General features: G+C 41.4%; 3 protein-coding genes, 1 long non-coding RNA gene and 2 other non-coding genes across 9 annotated transcripts; 2 read left to right on the top strand and 4 right to left on the bottom strand.

The window, feature by feature from the left end:
• Window positions 1-1399: 1399 nt before the first annotated feature.
• On the bottom strand, window positions 1400-4823 carry LOC6549390. 3 transcript variants are annotated; one of them, XR_003407864.1, is made up of 12 exons: window positions 4580-4823; window positions 4310-4373; window positions 4044-4101; window positions 3804-3856; window positions 3568-3617; window positions 3329-3389; window positions 3107-3149; window positions 2879-2935; window positions 2627-2673; window positions 2374-2434; window positions 1638-1702; window positions 1400-1461 (listed from the first exon to the last, which is right to left on the bottom strand). It is a non-coding gene; the product is annotated as an uncharacterized LOC6549390 (long non-coding RNA). The 3 variants fall into 3 exon arrangements; XR_046727.2 differs by lacking the exon at window positions 4580-4823 and adding an exon at window positions 4442-4569; XR_003407865.1 differs by lacking the exons at window positions 1400-1461; window positions 1638-1702 and adding an exon at window positions 2182-2202.
• On the bottom strand, window positions 3919-4004 carry LOC6549388. The gene has a single exon (XR_046725.2). It is a non-coding gene; the product is annotated as a small nucleolar RNA Me28S-Cm3227 (small nucleolar RNA).
• LOC6549389 lies at window positions 4164-4244 on the bottom strand. Its single transcript, XR_046726.2, has one exon. It is a non-coding gene; the product is annotated as a small nucleolar RNA Me28S-Cm3227 (small nucleolar RNA).
• A 27-nt stretch (window positions 4824-4850) lies between the features above and the next one.
• On the top strand, window positions 4851-6571 carry LOC26526846 (zinc finger CCHC domain-containing protein 4). The gene is made up of 3 exons (XM_015157381.2): window positions 4851-5506; window positions 5558-5746; window positions 5801-6571. Exons 1-3 carry the CDS (start codon window positions 5112-5114, stop codon window positions 6525-6527), a joined length of 1311 nt encoding a protein of 436 aa, XP_015012867.1. The 5' UTR covers window positions 4851-5111; the 3' UTR covers window positions 6528-6571.
• A 389-nt stretch (window positions 6572-6960) lies between these two features.
• On the bottom strand, window positions 6961-7644 carry LOC6549391 (protein transport protein Sec61 subunit beta). The gene is made up of 3 exons (XM_001975573.3): window positions 7488-7644; window positions 7220-7431; window positions 6961-7143 (listed from the first exon to the last, which is right to left on the bottom strand). The coding sequence occupies exons 1-3, from the start codon at window positions 7488-7490 to the stop codon at window positions 7056-7058; spliced, it is 303 nt and encodes a 100-aa protein (XP_001975609.1). The 5' UTR covers window positions 7491-7644; the 3' UTR covers window positions 6961-7055.
• A 556-nt stretch (window positions 7645-8200) lies between these two features.
• Window positions 8201-19413, top strand: LOC6549392 (flocculation protein FLO11). 2 transcript variants are annotated; one of them, XM_026979918.1, is made up of 10 exons: window positions 8201-8378; window positions 8450-8560; window positions 8635-8952; window positions 9019-9360; window positions 9421-9564; window positions 9646-9897; window positions 10007-15001; window positions 15094-15165; window positions 15255-18811; window positions 18875-19413. In XM_026979918.1, the coding sequence occupies exons 2-10, from the start codon at window positions 8512-8514 to the stop codon at window positions 19280-19282; spliced, it is 10137 nt and encodes a 3378-aa protein (XP_026835719.1). In that variant the 5' UTR covers window positions 8201-8378; window positions 8450-8511; the 3' UTR covers window positions 19283-19413. The 2 variants fall into 2 exon arrangements, with proteins under 2 accessions (XP_026835719.1, XP_015012382.1); XM_015156896.2 differs by lacking the exons at window positions 9646-9897; window positions 10007-15001.
• The last annotated feature ends 142 nt before the right edge of the window (window positions 19414-19555 follow it).

The raw sequence follows: 19555 nt of genomic DNA, 5'->3' as shown, positions 1-19555 counted from the left end.
CCGGCCAACTTGAGCTGCTTGCCTGCTGCTCTCCAGTTAACCGCAAAAACCCGGGGCCAGAGATCTGAAGACAGAAGACACAGTCCAGAACCAAGACAGGCAGAAAGGCAAAGTTTCCTGCAGGAGCCACTCGGAGCGGAGCGACGACAGACTCCTTGGCCTTATCTTTATCAGTTTGGCGAGTGAAAAAGCGCAGCGATGTCCTTGTCGTCACATATCGAGTGCAAGAAGTTCGACGACTTGGCGCGTCCGTCGATGACACCCAGTACTTCCTGCCAGCTTTCGGCAAACCACGAGGAACACTGAACAAAACTGTTATGCTTGCTGAGCCGAAACAAAGAAATTATATGCAATTTGGAATTAAGGTAAAATAGGCTGACTAAAAAGTAAGAAAACTTTGTGTACAAAACAAAATTCCTTAGCTTAAGAAATGCACTTGAACTATAAAATGTATTGAAACTCTATTAAACATTATTTTAGCAGTGCACACAAAACTACCCGTCGCAAATCTTGGTTTCTCTACTAAAGTCTCAAGTGCAGTTGTAAATAACGTGGTCATGATGGGAAAGTGGGAAATATTCAATTGAATTCATTGGGATATGATGGCACATCCCCCGCTCCCCAAGATAATTATCAACTTAATAAAAAACCAACTAACTGTCATTTAAAATGCCCCATAAAATCGCATAAAAGCGCATTAAGTGCCCGGCACACATCGTCCTCGCTGCAACTCGTTGTAAATATGCTCGTGCTCAACATGCACTCAATGAATGAAATGTGTGCACAATGTTGAAAATAGTTGTGACCCCGCCGAACCCCGCCAAGCCCCTCAACGTGGCGAAGTTTCTTTTTAATGCTCACTTTGTTGTTGTTGTTGCTCATACGGCTGGCAGAGCATCCGACTTCCGCTTATGTGGACAGCACTACAGCATGATAAATTGATGTTTGCCGCCCTTAAAAATGCAATGAAATATGGCAGACACACTGGAAAGCTTGTGGGAATGGGAAACCGGTAAGGCGGCGAAAATGACAAGAAAAGTGCGTTCGGAAAAACATCCCACGAAACGGAATGCTCTCTTTATGTTAATATTTGTGTACAGATAAATATTAAAAAGTAACGACCAAACATTTAAGCTGAAAGTTTCGCAGCGGTCTGCTTGTGCAATAGAACACAACGGCGCTGCCACTTCGTTCTAAACTTCCTAAAGTTTCCGTTTTAATACGCCAGATGTCGCTCCATAGAACGCTATTCAACAGACAACAGATGGCGCCTTAAATTATTCATAATCCCATGAAATTTTATAATATTCAACAGAAATTCTTTTAGAAATTTTCGTCGATTTTTTACGTTTTAGTATTTGGGTTCCCAGACCGACTAATGCCAATTAAAAGTCCATTATTCATTTCAGTAATTTAATTACATTTATTATATAAAACAATAGGCCCATTTTGTAGACAAACCTGCAAGCATAGAAAAAACAAAATTAGCTTTCATTCAAAAATGTTTCGCACGACTCATATATAAAAGATTTTATCAGTTGGGGAAATCTCTTATACAGCATTGATTTGCTCAGTAATAATTCGGACTTTATTTTCATCCTTTCAAATAAGTATGAATAATATATTGTTTTAACTACCTTTTGGATTAAATCAGATGCCAGTTTCTTCCGGAATAAAGGATAATGTACGTGCCTGAAGAAATCTGGAATAAGATGATAGGTTGTCAAATATCTTCCTTCCCTTTTTTGCTCTTTATTCAATGCTTCATAAAAAGTGTTACAGTGATCGGATTTAGTTCAAATATGCGCCGATTTGTTCGATAATCTGTTTCCATCTAGACGGCAACTTCATAATACCTCCCTCGTAGACTCGTCAGAAGCTACGGGAGCTCGGATGGGAGGTTTTATCGCATCCACCATATAGTCCGGACATAGCGCCAAGTGATTACCACCTGTTCCTGTCCATGGCGAATGCCCTTGGTGGTGTAAAGTTGAACTCAAAAGAGGCTTGTGAAAAGTGGCTGTCCGAGTTCTTCGCAAATAAGGAGGTGGGCTTCTACGAGGGAGGTATTATGAAGTTGCCGTCTAGATGGAAACAGATTATCGAACAAAACGGCGCATATTTGAACTAAATCCGATCACTGTAACACTTTATAAAGCATTGAATAAAGAGCAAAAAAGCGGAAGGGATATACGTGACAACCTATTATTTAAATTAGAAATAGGAAAGTAAATTTCAAACATATTCCAAATTTGAAATGATGTATCAGTTGGGGAAAAATGACTTTCAAACAGCATGGCTTTGTCTCAGTGTAAAACCACGGACGGTATTGTCATCATTTTAAACACAGAATTAAAACTTGTGTATATTTACCTTTTCATTTGAGAAGTTATTCCTCCTTTTATCAATCAGTTATATTTGTTTAAAAAGAAATCTGCAACAGAAATAAAATTACGATTAGAGTACTGGTATTTATACTGATATTTCAAATATAAATTTAAAATTATTAATCAGTTGGGGAAAGAAGACATAAAAATGTCAGCATGATTTTACTTTGTATAAATTCCACGGACGGAAAATATCATCATTATAAATAAAATACTTAACATTATCAATGCCAACTTACCTTTATAGTTTGAGGCATGTCCAAGTATTGGTGATTTAGAAAATTATCTGTAATTTAAGAGAAATGGTAGCCACTTATTTAAATTATATAACATTTAATTTCATTTGTAAAGCGTTTTTTTTCAGACAGGGAAAGTGAACAGCACGGTTGTTTTAGGGTTCTACTCAGAAGAGGGAATCCTGAGATAGGAAAATATCATCATATGAAACGCTTATCAAAGAAATTTGTATCTAAACATAAGGATCTGTTTACCTTAAGTATGTTCGGTTTTACGATGATCTTCATAAAGCACCTGGGTCTGGATTCTTTCTAAAATGTAAAGAATTTGTAATTTTTTATAATTTACTCAAAAACTATTTAATTAGAGAAAATAAAATGCTATATCAGCTTCAAAATGTTTGTAACATGTGTGTTTCTAATGAACTATACTAGAAGTAACATCATATAAACAACGTATGAGATACTTTGAATATAACCTACCATTTAGAACAATCTTGACCATCAGCCCCTCGAGAGAACAGGTCTGTAAGAATAAAATTGTTAATTATATCTAACAAGTTTTTACAGACAAAATGATGCTTTGGTTTAATGTATCAGAAAAATATATCCGCATTTGCCACTCAGTAGAACGAAAGTTAATAGATAAAGGTATTCATCAGTTAAACTGTTGCATCATATTACAAAATCTAAAATTAATCTTACCTTAATTGCGTTCAGCAAATGAATTCAGCGTTCTACTGCATTAAGTCGTCTTTTCTCGAAGCTGCAAAAGAAACAGAGTTAAACAGAGTTAGCAAACCAAAAAGTACCAATTAAAATGTTTTATTTGTAGTGAATTTCAGTTGCAAAATTTGCAGCCATTTAGATTTAATCACAGAAGTCGTACGGTAATTACTTTCATCAATAAAACATTTGCAAACGACAAAAACAAGTTTTCTTACCTTATGATCCACGACTGATCCATTTTATTGTTTTCCAGAAGTAGATAGATCTGAAAATAAGCAAAAGAAGCATAAATAACAAGTTCCTTGTTAAATACATGTTCATTGTTTAAAAGTGAAATCAGTTACTATTAAATAGCAGCCTTGGGGTTTAATATCACGAAAATCAAACGGTAATTACTTATCATCAATTAATCTGATATTAATGTTGAAATAATTATTCAAATTTATCTTACCTCAGATAAAAAGAGTTGGAATTGAAGAACTTTTACGAACTCGACACATTATTCTGAAAGAAAAAAAAAACTTAGGTTAGGTCTTCAATGACAATATTTTTCAATGTAATTATTAATTTTTGGTTTCAGAATCCTTTTGGTTTAATTTTAAGTTGAGAATCAACAGCACTTTGTTCAGATTGAACTTATCATCAGGAAAATCTTTAAAAACATTATTTATTAAGTTCACATTTATCTTACCTCGATCACATTTTTCCAAAATGCTTCAGTAAAAATGGCGGCTTCTTTTCTGGCAAAGCTAAAAATAAAAACTAGGGTTAATTGGTACTCTTCTTCAATTTGAAAACTGCTATATTTCTGATTTCTCAGAATCCTTTTGGTTTAGTTTTAAGTTATAAATCAACAGCACTTTGTTCAGATTGAACTTATCATCAGAAAAATAGGAACTTTTTCAGATCTATGCATATTCAAGCATGCACATATGTAAGAAAGAGAAGACTACATACCCATGGAGTGCAATGCCGGCTGTCCCTCTCTATTTTCATCTCTCGCCACGTGTTTTTTCACTTTCTAGAACAAAAAAATATATGTTAGTTATTTGCTTGAACAATTACATTTTAAATCAACTATGTCATTACATTTAGGTTATCAGTTGGCCGTTCTTATTCTTTCCACAGGAAAAGAATGCCAAATCTTGCGACTTGGCACTCGACTCTTCAGAAAATAGAACAATCATCAAGAAACTAATGAATCCACGCATTATTCTGTTCACTTACTTTTTATCCATTTATTGCGATCGCACGCAATTGATATTTCAGCTTTTCTTTGTTTTAAAATGTGAGAGCACATGGACTTCCACTGAAGTATTCATTTTTATTTTTTTTTTTTTTAATTTTTTCCACCGAACAAGTAACGCTCTCCAAAAATGTTCAATAAAAAGAAATTCTGCTGGTTGCACGTCGCTTTTATAGATTTTCTTGAATATTAGAGTGAACAGATGAGGTAAGGCTCAATTTCCATAGATTTCTCGATAAAACCTCTATAGTATCGAATATTGTCTGGCGTTGCCACATTTGTATATTAATCGCATAGAATTGATTAAAAAATAATTTAAGCATTACACCTACATAAAATTTAGTTTATTTGCAGAAAACTGCGTAGGAATGTCATATTTAATTAAAATCGAATTATTTTATTTATTGATTAAAAGTTAAGAGCTTTCTTGTAAGACACTGCCTAGTACTAGCTCTTCTTCTTCCGCGGTTTGTTGACATTGTGGCATTCACGATAAATAAACGTTTTATCAGAATGTTTGATATTAAAAGCGAAAAGCTGCTGCTCGAAATGGAGGAATACGATGCTGCTCCGGATGAGCAGCATCCCCGCTGCGAGCATGGACCCACAGTGTTGTTCTACCGGCAATCCCAACCTCCCGGGCAGGGCTATTATGCCTGCTCAGCCCACCGGGACTCAAAACTCTGCAATTATCACCTGCCAGCGGATCAATGGAAGGGTCAATCCTGCAGGACTCCTCTTCCTAAACGGGACTATCCCTTGCCATCCAGGAAAACAGCAAATTCCGCCACACCTGATCCCACATTAAGCCTTACAGCGCTTTCTCAGGATAAAGTCAATGCCCAATACTTTTTCGATGAAGCTGCGCTGAACTTCTTGGCAAATCAGTGTGAAAATATAGGAGCAAGGTGGGTAAATCTGCCCATTTATATAAGCCCTTACTAATTTCGCTATATCAGCAAGGTAATCTGCATGGGTGCACCACGCTTACACTTTCATCTGCGTCACAAACTGCAAAGTTTTCTACTGGATCTGGATGAGAGATTTGCCGAGTATCTGGGTCCTGAAGAGTTCTGCCTCTACAATATGTGCAATAATCATTTCTTTTACGACCGAAAGCCCTTTGAACAGTTCCTGGAAGGTACCAGGTAATATATTTATTCTTATATAATGGTAACTGCACTTATGCTCTCAATTGTTAGTTCCGAGCAGCTTGTGATAGTGACGGATCCACCTTTTGGCTGCCGCACTGAACTGATTTCGCACACCCTGCGCAGCCTGAGGAAACTCCATAATCAAATCAACCGATTGCCATGCACACCGCTGTCCATATTCTGGATATATCCGTATTATTCAGCTAACCACATCAGGCAGGAAATGCCTGAGCTGGAAATGTGCGACTACAGGATCAATTACACCAATCATCTTAGGTATACGAATGTGGGGAAGCAGAGTCGGTTTTGTGGATCACCGGTGCGTTTGTTTACCAACGTGCCACTGAGATTGCTCAAATTGCCCCTTGAAGGCTATAAGTACTGCCATAAGTGCGATTGTTACACGGCCAAGGAGAACCAGCACTGCAACCGCTGCGAGAAGTGTCCCTCGGTGAATGGCCAAACATACAAGCACTGTGCGTCCTGCGATGCCTGCGTGAAACCCAATTATGTGCATTGCACCAACTGTAGAAGGTGCACTCAGAAGGAGGGACACAACTGCTCATTCTACCAGACCAAACAACACTGCTGGCTGTGCGGCCAAAAAGGCCATATCGAAACTAAGTGTCCGAACTTCCAGAAAAGAAAGACGAACTATAGCAAAGGCTGCCTTTTGTGCGGCAAACGCAATCACAGGGAAAAGCGATGCGCGTACCGCACAAAGTACTTCAGGGAACTTTGCTTTATGAATGAAACAACCATTCAGTGTCTTTAAGAATTCCACCCAAAAGCACAATCAATAATATTTGTTACAAATTGTATTGTTTTTTTATACTGAAAGGGCACTTTGGAAGGTTTACATTGTAGTTTTTAGAACTGAGGAATTAAGATACTTCATTGTTTGGATGAAACCTTCACACCCACACATAAACACCAAGCGATTTGTTTAATACAAAATTTATTTGTTCTTAACACTTTTCGTTGAATGTCTTACAAATTTTTGAATTGCAACGGCTTCGCGCGGAATTTCTGATGCACATGACCACGATAAATTGTGGAATGAATTCTCAGCCCGCCGAATGAACGAACGGATTGGGGAAAACGATAAAATTTTGAAAAGATGCATTACGTTTAAACAGGTCTTTAACTTAAACTTAGGTATAATTAATTTCATGTGGAAACACACCAATGCCTCAACAAGCGGAATGGTTCTCTTGTTATCTCGCCGCAAAAGAAATGATGACGTCGACATTGCTCACGCTCGTTGAGGTGAAAGTATTTTATTGGCTACGAAATGCATGGCTTAAGAACGATTGTATTTGCCCCAGATGTGCAGCATGAAGACGGAAGCGATGAAGAGCAGCGACATGACCAGCACGGGCACGGGACCACTGCAGCATGAATAATATTAAAAAGTGTCATTAGCAATGTGCCTTCAAGATAAATATAGCCAAGGTATTCACTTACACCTTGATTCCGGGAGAGTCGTCCGTGTAGAAGCGCCACATGCCACCAGTTCCGGCTCCGCCAGGTGCACGACTCCGGGCCGCCGTGGTGCTAGTGGTGGTCTTGCGCTGCTTCAGGGTGCTGCCGCCTCCGGATCCGGCGCTACGTGGCGCCGACAATTTGCTGGGCGAGCGCGATCCGCTGCCCACGGACGTAGAACTTGCTGGTGCGGGCTGGCAAATGCGTTTTAATTAGTCGCCCCACTCAATTGCTATCTAGTTTAACTCACCATTTTGGGCTATCTATTTCTCTGGATCGACTGACCTGGAAAATATGAACGGGCGAACTGGAATCTGAACGTGAATCTGACGTGATAGGCTTCGTGTCTTTTTTCGTTCCACGTCACTTTGGTGGTGGCACCGCTGACGATAGGTGACAGGTATCGCGGATTTAGTCTGCTGGATATGTCAGCATAGACTGACAGAACTATCGGTTTCTTTTGCTCAGGAATGAACTAGTACTAAATATGGAATTAATATATTCATGTTGTTTATATTTATAGGCATTTAAACAAAATAGATTAATATTAATATTTATATAAATAATTAAAAAAAAATTAATAATATTTAAAATTAAAATATAAATATTTATACCTAAATATGCTGATATGTTTAATTTAAAGAACTCAAATAAATCTTATTGATGTGATTGGGGATTAGCTTCAGTCCGATAATACAAGTTTATTTTTTTTAAATTCAATTGATAATCAATTAATAAGCACAATACGAATAAAAACTTAACTATTTAATAGCCAGAAAATCGATGAAATCGATTTTGTAGCAATAATTTGCAACCTTGTATAAAAGTTATTTTTAGATTTTTGCTGGGCAAGCGCAATTTTCTTGGCGCCCACCAAACAATTTGTAAATAATATTATTGCTCAGCTACCAATACCAGTGAAAATCACTAATAATTCATAAGTGACTTGAGTCACTTGAGTCATTAAATATAGTAAAACGAGACGGCCACACCGGTGCGCGGGCTCACTAAACGCTTTTGGCATTTTTTGTACATCTGCACTACGTTCACGTTAATTGCAGCGGCATCATTTTTGCTCGATTTTAAAGGAATTTTTTGCGGTGATTAAAACGATAAAGTGCTAGCGTTGGTGCGCTAATGGGTATATAAAATCTTACTTCTATATCTTAGTCAAGTTATCAAACTCTTCGTGATTTTCCTTCATGGAATTAGATGAGGCGCGGCGCAGTTGAAAGATTGCAAATTGACCGACCGACGCACATGAAAAGTGAAGTATGGAGGACATCGAATATCTAGACGAGTACAAAGACTTGGTGCTGCCAGGTCCGTAATTTCCTCTTCAAATGCTATAAATACGCATCTAATGTAAAATGTGTGTACACTTTGCGCGCGCACAGGAATCAAATCGGGTGCTCCGCCAACATCCTCTGCCGGCGTTCCGCGGCAGCGTCGCATTTCATCAGACTCGAGCAACTCGTCGTCGATTGATGCGGACATTTTCCAGAAGCTCTTTCATGGCAAGTACCTGGACGACGATGTGCTCAACGAGGGCTCCGGCGCCAAATCTCAGGATAGACGTCGCCGCTCCCCATCTTCCTCCTCCAGCGATGGCTCCAACGATGCCCTGGAAGCCCTCTTTTGCGGGAAGAGCAGCCAGTCGAAGCCAACAAAGAGGCGCGAACGCTACGAGTCGTTCGATTCGGTGGACGACCTAGGTGGACATTCCGCAATGGGTTCAATTACGCATTTTATTAATTGCTTAACTTTATCCCCAAATTTAGGCGAAGCTCTAATGCGTCCATGGCACAAGCTGGGCGTACTTAAGCCCAGTACCTCTCAGGCAGGTTTCAAAAAGTCACAAGATGTGGGCCCACCCAGAAGCATCAGCAATAGCAGCAGCAGCAACATCGGCAAGTCATCTGGACAAAAGGCAATGCCTGCTACATCAAGCCAAACTTATGCAAATGCTAAAAACAAGAAAATCAATTCGGTGGCCAACAAGACAGCAGTATCTGCAAATGGTGATAGAATGGCTTCCGCCAAAAACAAGACGGTGACCATCGTAAAGCCCCAAAAAAGAGATCTAATGCCTTCGCGGCATGAACCCAAAACAGATCCATTAAGTAAGATCAAGATTGTGCTAACTATTTTGGCTGTGGCTAACTATTTTGTATTCCCCACAGCTTTGGGTGACTTATACGGGGACTCGGACAGCGATTCGTCCTATGAGTACGAATCTGACTTTTACGGCGATCGAGACTCCGATGAAGAAGATGAGCCGGTGATCGACATTTCAACGGACACAAGCAGGACCACATCGGTGGCGGGTAAGTCAGCGCTATTAACTAGTTGATACTGCCAACCCTCTGATAATATTCATAATATGTAAACACACATAAACCGTGTAGACACTGTGACACCTGTTGTTTCCGACGACGAGGGCCAGGAGCCGAAGAGTGAGCTGAATCAGCGCCCTGAGAATGATCAGGAGTCTTTTTTGAGCAGCACCTATGAACGCCTGCAGTTGTACTTGAGTAATCTCAGTTGCGCCGAGGCGCCGCCAATCTATAAGAAACAGAATAGTGCTAAAAAATCCCGCTCCAACGAAAAGAAAATCTCTTCTACACAACAGGTTAAGCATGCTAATGAGCGATCAGCGGGTAAGTGTGCACCAACGTCCATTGGGGCGTCCATTTCTGAGCGCCCCTGTGAACCCTTAACCCTGCTACACCCTTACATTTGTAACTCTTTCTGCTTTTTGTTTCGCAGCCAGTGACAAAGAGGCGAATGAAAAGGAGCGGGATTTGGAGCCACCGGAGGCAAGCAGCAGTGCTAAATCCTCGGCCAGCAAGGCCAGCGGCAGTCGCAAGCTGTATGACGTAGATGACAATGTCACGCTTGAGGCTGTGGAGCGTATGAGTCTTGACCTGGCTGAGCAAATCTTGGAAATAGATGTGGAGCGATCTTATGAGTTCGAAAAGCGATCGGGCTCAAAGACGCGTAGCTTATCCAGATCTAAGATTCCAGCGGATTCTAGCTTCTCGCAATTGAGTCACGTGCGCAAGCTAACTTACTCGAGCGAAAAACTTGATCAATCGGAACCTTTAGGCACCAAATTGCGTCGGTCGAAGAGTGAGTCCTATCCAAAGCGAGGGCGGGCTCGGTGCCAAAAGCAACGTAAGAACCGTGCAGCAACCACAGAGGAAAAAACTCCCATTGCCCCGGATAGAGAAGGAGTTTTAGGCAAAAGAAAACGCGGAAGGCCCCGCAAATATATTCCAAAGGAGGAGACTACAACAGAAGAGACTTTTACAAATCCAATTGAAAACTTGGACCAAAATGTTCCTCTCTCAAGAGAAGCGTTTGAAGAAAAACCGGGAACGGTTAATTTGGAAGAGCCAACAAAACAGAATGAACTTATTAGCGAGTTACACAATGCCAAAGAGCTTACAGGACCTACAAATTTACCCCAGGATGATATTAAAATGACATCAAGTCACCACGAAACGGATCTCAAATGTGCTCCGGACAGGGTTGGACTGCATGAGTCTGAGTCTGCGCCAAAGGTCGAAGATGAACCGATTTCTAAATTGGATACATCTACCGAAACATTTGATACTGCACAGGACTACAACGAAGTATCCGAAAGTTCAAATAATCCTAGTGAATTGAACGATGTAGACTTAGCTTCAGATAAGGAGGAAACTCGGAAGGAATCGTCCACTGACAATTTAATGGAATCCAATGATAATGCAAGAACAGAACTAACTAAGACGGAAAATTCAGTTACAGTTACTGATGGAGTTGCATTACCAGTTGTACTTGCAAAGGCAGTATCGGGAAATATACTTGAGGAAAGCGACTCCCAGCTGGCTGAGGATATTAAATTGGCTGAAGAGATCTTAGCCGCTCAGGTTGGTAAGGGAGTTGAAGCTAACGAGGTATCAGCGGAATCAGTGCAAGGAGGACAAGATCCAGTCATTGAAATTGTCAAAGAATTAGAGCAAGAAACGATTTCGGAAGTCGTGCCCGCTCAGACTGAAAAACAATCTTCAGTTGAAGGCCAAACTATAGCTGATGATGAAAATCCAGTGGAAAAGCAGACTCCAGTTAAGGCACTATCTTCTAGTAAGGATGAACCACCTGCAGAAGAACACTCGCCTGGTCCAGACCAAAATACAGTTGAAAAACAGGAAACGCCTGCTAAGGAACAAAATCGAACTCCCAAAGTCGAGTCTATGCCTGGATCTGATGTTCCATCTAGCTTAGTCAGTCCATCCAAGAAACGAAATCATTCCTCTCCAGTTAATACCTCCAAGAAATCGAAAGAAGTAGAAGCTTTGCAAAGTTCGGTGTCACGACGAGCTCTAAGGTCTGACAAGGGAACTCCTCAAAACCAAAGGGAAAGTCGGTCAAAACGGACTCTAAAAACAGAGCTTACACTACTTATGGATGATACAATGAGACGAAGCAGTCCAAGGCTTGGTAGGTCGCCAGCGGAAAGCCATTCTTCACAAGAACGCTCTCCGGTGGAAAAGAAAGTGACAGTCTCCAAGTTGGCCAAAGACTTATCAACAAAAGAAAAGGAACAAGTGAAAGACTTAATGTCGCTTCCTGACGAGCCTGAAACTAATGACGTAAAGGAAACCAAAATAACTACAGCAGCAGATACTTCCATACTGACCGAAGGAAAACCTAGCTCCAGTAAGACTGAAATGAAAAAGTTAAAGGGTAAATCGTTGAAGACAAAAAAAATGAGTAGGACCCATGAGACAGAAGTTAACAGGGGAATAGTAGATTCCATTGAAGAGCCACCTTCTTCTTCAAAATGTGTTGAAGAATATTCAACTTCCAGCGAATCAGAGCAGAAAGACGACAAGGACTCCTCCATTTGTCCAAAACCGCCAATAGATAATACCAACCCATATTTAGAACAATCCAATGCTATTGAAGCTGATACGGTACAAGTTGAGGAAAAACGATCAAATCGCAGAAAATCCAGGAGGATTCGAAATGAAAAAGGCAAAACTGAGACCGACACACTTTCCGACCATTTGGACGCCAAGAAAGGGGAGAATGCTTCTATGACAAGCGAGGTTCAGCAATGTGATCCTGTCTCTGCTAAGGATGAGCGACACTCCAGCAGATTAAGTCGTAAGGATAAGTCTGTTATTGATGCGGCCAAATCCGAAAAGGACGAAAATCCGTCCGTCAAATCTCAGTCCACTGAAATAACTCTAATTTTAAATGAAACCGCCTCTAAAAAGGATCAAAGTATAGAGCAGTCTGGTAACACAATCGAAACTGTAGTCGGCCCACTTAACGAGAAGGAAACGTCAAACAGTAAGAAAATAATCGATGAAAAATATAATAAAAGTTCAGGGAGTAAAATGCAATCGAGTGACAGTTCAAATAAAAAGGAGTCATCTTCTACGAAATTGTCATCAAATTCCAGTTCAGAGCATATCATGCAAGATCAGGAAAATAAAATGGATGCAATAAACGAAGACGGAGATTTGGATCCACATTTAAAAGACACCGTGGAAGACAGTAGAAAGGCTGATAAAAAACCCAAAGAAAAAGATAATAAAAATGATGATGAGGATAGTACAAAGTTAAATGCGAATACAGATGAAAGAAAATCTTCAGAAAAGGACGAGGAACCTATTTCAAAAGATTCTTCACAGGATTCTACTAAGCTCAGAGTTTCGAAAGCAAAGTCCAGAAGCAAGCGTAAGAAAAACGAAAAGAAATCTAATGATAATATTGCTGAATCTGATATTGAAAATAGTTTAGACCTAAACATAGAAACCGTTCAAGCTACATGTTCTACATCTTCAGAGTCCGATAAAAAGGACAAGGTTATGTCTTTAAAATCCAGTCCAGAGCAAATCGTGCAGGATCAGGAGAATAAATTGGATGAAATAAACGAGGGCGGAGAGTCGGATCCACATTTAAGAGAAACCGGGAACGACAGTAAACAGGCTGATAAGAAACCCGAAGAGAAAGATATTAAAAATGATGATGAGGATAGTTCAAAGTTAAATGCGACCGCAAATGAAACAAAATCTACTTCACAAAAGGACGCGGAACCTATTTCAAAAGACTCTTTACAGGATTCCACTAAGCTCAGACCCTTGAAAGCAAAGTCCAGAAACAAACGTAAGAAAAACGAAAAGAAATCTAATGATAGTATTGCTGAATCTGATATTGAAAATCGTTTAGACGTAAATACAGAAACCGTTCAAGCTACATGTTCTACATCTTCCGAGTCCGATAAAAAGGACAAGGTTAAATCTGATGAAACAGACGAAGAACCAAACTCTTCTCAAACAGAAATAGGAAGGATAAGGAATCGTAGGCTGGCTGTTACCATTGAGAATCCCAAGGATGATTTTGAGATTACTCAGATCAAGGAAAACCAGAACAGAGACATTTTCAGTTCTGAAACTGTGGAACCCGATATGCCGACTTTAAAAATTCCAACGAAAACTTACCTAATGAATACAAAAAACAAAACACCGTCATTAGCTTTTTCAGAAGATCCTGACAACGACCCGAAACCAGAGGACTTAAATACCACACCAAAAGCCGACACTAAAACTATAAGTGATGTCTTGACAATAGAGGCGTCTGATCAAGATAATAGCAAAATTTTGGAAACCTGTCCGACAAAGGATCTCAACGAACATGTAATTGCTGATCAAACCTTGACAGAAAATTCCGATATCATTCCTTTAAGTACGAAGAACTCGCTGATTGTTTTTCATACTACTCCAACTAAAAGCAGCGATCAAACCAAAAACACCTTCATAACGCCTAATAGATCAGCAAAATCAAAACGAAATGTTTCAAAGGAGACAAGAAAATCTGACAAGTGTTTTGAGGATAGTCAGAAAGTAGCTTCTGAATCCTCGACTTCAAAACTCGAAAAAGAACTCGGTACTCCTACAGCATCCTGTCGAAAGCTGCGTGTGCTAATAAAAAGAACACCCACTTCCAATTTGCCCACAAGTTCAAGGAAGTCTATCTTTAAGAAAACTCCCGCGAAATCGAAGCGCTTGGCCAAAATTCTTGAGCAATGTGATATTAAGTCACCTATTTCTTCAGGTGAAATTAATCCCGAGTCTGATCCTGATAAGGATCTTGAAACAAAGGAAAACTTAAATGAAGATGCTTCTAAGGAGACACAGGAGGTTTCTGCTGACAACACAAACAATGACTCAAAAAAGAAACAGGACGATCAAGAAATGGAAGTGAATGACGTTCGCGCAAAGGATGAAAATCCTATTACAGACGATTCTACTGAGGACGACTTATCAAACAAGGCAACGGATATTATTGTTTTGCATGAATCAAAGGTCGAAGTACTTAACTCGTTAATTTGTGCGACTGAACTCGAGAATACAGCAACCAAGGAGTTGACCGAAGAGGAAGTTCCCAATAATAGCACGGCAAGAGATGCACCTGAAAATGAGGAGAGCTCAAAAGATCAAGAACCGGATAAGGCAACGGTAAAAGACGATTCTGATCCCACTGCAAAAACCCCCAAGGAGATGGACCTTGAAATAAAGGATAATTCTACTGTTAAATCGGTTGTAGCCGAGCCAAAAACTGATGTAACAGATGATGAGGAACTCGCCGAAAGCCCAATTCCAGACTCATCGGAAACAACAAGTGTCATGGATGATCCCGAACCCAGTACATCCAGCGTGGTGAAGCGCAGTTTGCGCAAGCGGGAAGCGGATTCTTCACATCGAGATGGTTAATAGCTTGCCAAATAATTACATTTTGTTTTTTCAGTATATTTGCGTATCTTACAAATATTTTCTTTCTCATCCTTTCATTTCATCTAGAAGCTGCTAAACGAAAGCAACGTCAATATATGGAGAAATCGTTACTTGGCAAAAAGGAACCAGTTAAAGCAGGTGAGTCTAGAATTAGTCCCATAATCATATTCCACATAGTTTACTCACATCACAACTCTAAATATTACCTATCATCTGCTTAATTACAGTTCGCCGCAAACAACTCGCTGACGAAAAAGAAGGATCATCTCTTAAGCGTTCAAAGATGGAGTCTGAAGCCAAGTCCCCTGTCCAGGGCAAATTTATCTCTATTATAGGTAATGAGACTATCATGTCATCCACAACAGCGCCCACTATGGAAAACAAAGGCGAGACGACATCTCCAGCTTCACGGAAGTCGGCGATACAGGAATCCAAGCACGTTGAAATCACTAAGCATATCATCCTTGGGACACCAGCCAAAAAGCTTCATCCATCTGATAGTCCAGCCGCGGAAGTCAAAAAGCCCATGGTGCAAACTTTGCTGAGTTCCAATCTTAGTCTACACAAACCTTCGACAGGAGAGGATGGTATTCCACTGAAAATCAGAAAATCCTTCAAAAAATCAGATGCCGATGAAAACGTGGACGATCCGTCTATCTCAAGCAGCTCCATTGCGCTTCCTAAAAAAACGTCTGCTGTTGCTCCAAGAAAGGTAAATATATCCGTTTCCCTCTTGCAAACGAAGGACACTGAAGCGGAGACTTTGCCTACTGCTGCATCGACATCCGAATCACCACTAATGACAAAAAAGGGACAACTTCAAGCACAGAAGTCGACCAAGAAATCGGAGGGCAGTAAGAAAACGGAGAGCAAGAAAAAATCCATAGTAAAAGGCAATCAAATGAAATCCCTAAAATCCGAGGAAACAGAATCTTCAAAGAAAACGGCAGCGGTGACAGGACGGAAACCACTTCCGCAATTGGAAGTTTCAAGGAAACTGGAAAGCAGGAAGTCTGAGGGCTCTTTATCAGAATCTAATTCTCGAAAAGATACGTCCCAAGTCCAACGTTTCAGTAAAATGGATGGTAGAAAATCTGAAGGAACCGCTTTGACTGCTACTGCTAGAAAACGACTTCCTCAACTAGAAGTCTCGAAATCTGAAACTGCTTCAAAAGCAGTATTGCCCGAAGAAACTGACAACATACTCCAAGCCGGTGAAATCGAGAAAATGGTTAAAGGTCGCGGAGCACACAAGAAAACCAAAACGGATCAGCGCAAGTCGAAACCCAAGACTGAGCTCCTTTCCTTGGAAGAGGAAGCTGCTAGTGACCCAATGGATTCCTCTCGATCGGATAAATCTGATAATCCCTTTCTTGAACTCCAAGGGATCTCCAATATGCCTGGTCACATGACCCGAGCTGTCAGCAGCAACAGGTCATTGGCACCAACACCAACTCCCATGTCCGACAGGCAACGAAATGCTTCTAAGGAGCGCTTTACGCCTGTTTCGGATCAAAAAAAAGCACTGAAGCAATCACAGACTTTGGTGAAGCATCGTGGAAAAGGCGGACAGAACCGGCAACTTGATTTAAAAAGAAAAACGGACGAAGCAGATGATGGTACAGAGGTGATCAATCCCAAGAGACCCAGAGAGTTGCAGGAGGAGGACCCCCCTGAGCAGGATGTTCACGTCCGGGAAACTGCATTTATGGCGTTTCCAGTGAAAATAACTGCTGCATCTTCTGTTAATCCCCTAGCAGGGCACTCGACGGGTAATACAGTCCTTCAAAAAGCTAAGCTCCGCAAACTTTGCGTGAAAATAAATCGGATGCCTTTTCATAAATGGCTTCGGAGCACGCAGGAGAACAAAACACAAGAAGGATCTCGTAATGCAACGTCATTACCACTGCTTGGTGAAACCTCAGAAACAGATTCAGCAGCTGAGTCAATGTCAGAATCAATGCGGCAACAAGTACAGCCATTGGCGGCTATTCAGCCACAGCCTGCATCCCAGCCTGATTTTCATCCAGCGCCAGCCTCAGAACTTGAAAAGGGGGAAAGCTTAGATCAACTAGCTGCCATTGCAGATTATGTTCCATCGGCAACTAATGATTCATCGACTGCACCCGCTTCAAACATTGCACTCGAAAATGAACAGACACCTGTCCTGCCAGCTAAGACACCCTTGAAGACTGCTATCTATCCATTGACTGAAAATCAACTTCCCGACGAGTCAACGTTGCTGGAAAGTGCCAGGAAGCTAGCAGAACAGCGTAGGGTACAAATGTTCCACGCCAAGTCTATGCCACTTCCTGTACCAATTCAAGAGGTAAAGTCAGAGCCAGAAGATGTCACGGATGAGCATTCACCTAATGAGCCATTGCATGTGGTTGCTACAGCACCACCAATGCATCAACTAAATTCGAATACCGAGGACGCTGCGCCCGCCACTATTCAAATCAGCACATTAGGTGCCTCCACTTCATCTAGGCCGGCAGACTTACGTTCAATTCCCTCCGCCAGTGCCCCTGACGGAAACCCCAATGTCATTGGGCAGACCAAAATGTTCTCCTTTCTCTACCCGAAACGATACAAGCGATCCTATGACGACGTGGGTCTAGACTTCTGCTGTCCAAATCTCGATGGTCCAATGCGGGCCATTGATTTTACTCGATTGCATTCGAAGGCCGAGGTACCGGTGCTGGAAGTCCCGCAGTTCCTGGTTATAACCACCAAGTTCATCTCTAAAGCGGATAAGAATATGCCAAATAAGGTGCGGGCCAAGCTGGAATTACTGGGCAGAACTAAAGAACGGGATTCCAGTAAACTGACCCCTACGGCCAATACTCCGACTGCTGATGCCACCGCTCCTTCACCTCTTCCACCTGCTCCCGCTTCGGTTGGTCCGTCAACTCAACCGTTTGCATCGATTATACAGAATTTGCTTTCGGCTCCCCTGCCTGCTCCAGGTTCCTTTAATATTCCCACAAGCGTGGATCCCGTAGTTCCACCTAGCTCGTCTCCCACTTCAATGCTAATTTCGGCGAACTTGGATTCCCTAAGCAAACAGTTGCCACGTGGCACAACGCTGACCAAGAAGTCAGTGCAATCAGTGGCTACCATTCCGTCATTACCCAGCACCTCGATGGCACTCAATATGGTGCCGTCGCTTATTCAGTTACCACCGATTTGCCCCAAGGACAAGCAGCGTGTGGACCTGCAGGCGAGGGTACAAGTGTTTGACTTGGTGCTCCAGACTCTCAGCCGACGGGCAGCCAACCTATCAGTGTCCGAGAGACAGCGGACCATTGAGGAGATCGTAAGGACCAGCTCATTAATGGCCATCGACGTGGATGTGGGTACAAAGCTTTTGGAGAACTATGTACATTACTTAAACAAGGCTACCAGCACAATGACTCCCTCCGCCCAAAACAACTCGATGACGACATGCGCTACTGCTAATTCCTCCAGTCTGAGCGCAGCCACCATCTCGACGCTTTCCAAAAGCATCGTGAGCTCTACGACCGCCTCCTCCGACACCCTATCGCAAGGGACGAAAACATCTTTGGAGCATCTTCAGAAGCGCAGTTCCCTCCCCGCAACTATACCCCTTTATGATGGGGCCCAGAACACAATTGGCTTTCAGTGTACCCCCTCTAAATCGGCGGCAGGGCGAAAGTCTTCATCTGCTGCCACCAGCACGTCTGTGAGAGCCTCCACATCCAAAGCAACAGCAGCTCTAGGAAAGGTGCAGCCAAAAAGTTTTGTAGCAAACACTAGTCAGGTAGTTATATTTTACGACAAAAATTGAATTTTTTATTTATACACAATTTATTATTCCTGGCAGTTCGTCAATCTAAACACAACAGTGTCTATGCCAGCACCAAGGATGAATGCCAAGAAAAAAACAGGCGCATCGGGCACTCTAACGTCGATTAATTCTTCACCAGCTGTGCAGAAGACGGTGCTGTGCAAAGAGAAAACGACGCCGGTAAGGACTTTGGCCAAGACCACATCATTACCCGCTGCACGAGCGAAATCAAAAGCGTCATCAAATGCAGTTTCGGATGAGACCCCTGCTGCCGAATTTGTATCCCCCGCCGGAATGAGTCTGAGTACCACTGGAAATCCGAATGTGTTCATCATCAACCACGCGTTGCAGCCAGAAGAAAGTATCCTGCCTGACTCCAATAGCAGCGTGGGGCACATGGAGATCAAGGGCGAGCTCGACGACTCTACGGAGGTTATTATATAGCAGGGGAAAGACTATAAACCAGTTGGAAAGTATTCTAAGTTACTTTAGCACTGTTAATTAAGAGTTAATTACTTCGTTGAACGCAAGAAGATAATTTTGTAATTCTATAATGAAGAATTTGTTATACCTTTCGCACCATCCTCTAATTTTTTTTGAAAATAAATGGTTAAATATTTTATTCAGTGTGGGTTTTTGAAGTATATATTTTAAAGTTATCATTGCATATTTATTAAGTATCTTAATTATTATATAAGATAAACATTACAGTAAACT

The sequence above is a fragment of the Drosophila erecta genome, unplaced genomic scaffold (genome assembly GCF_003286155.1).
Source record: "Drosophila erecta strain 14021-0224.00,06,07 unplaced genomic scaffold, DereRS2 tig00000092-arrow-pilon, whole genome shotgun sequence".
Classification (NCBI taxonomy): domain Eukaryota; kingdom Metazoa; phylum Arthropoda; class Insecta; order Diptera; family Drosophilidae; genus Drosophila; species Drosophila erecta.
Note: the sequence above shows the minus strand (reverse complement) of the source record. Positions and strands in the feature narration are given on the sequence as shown.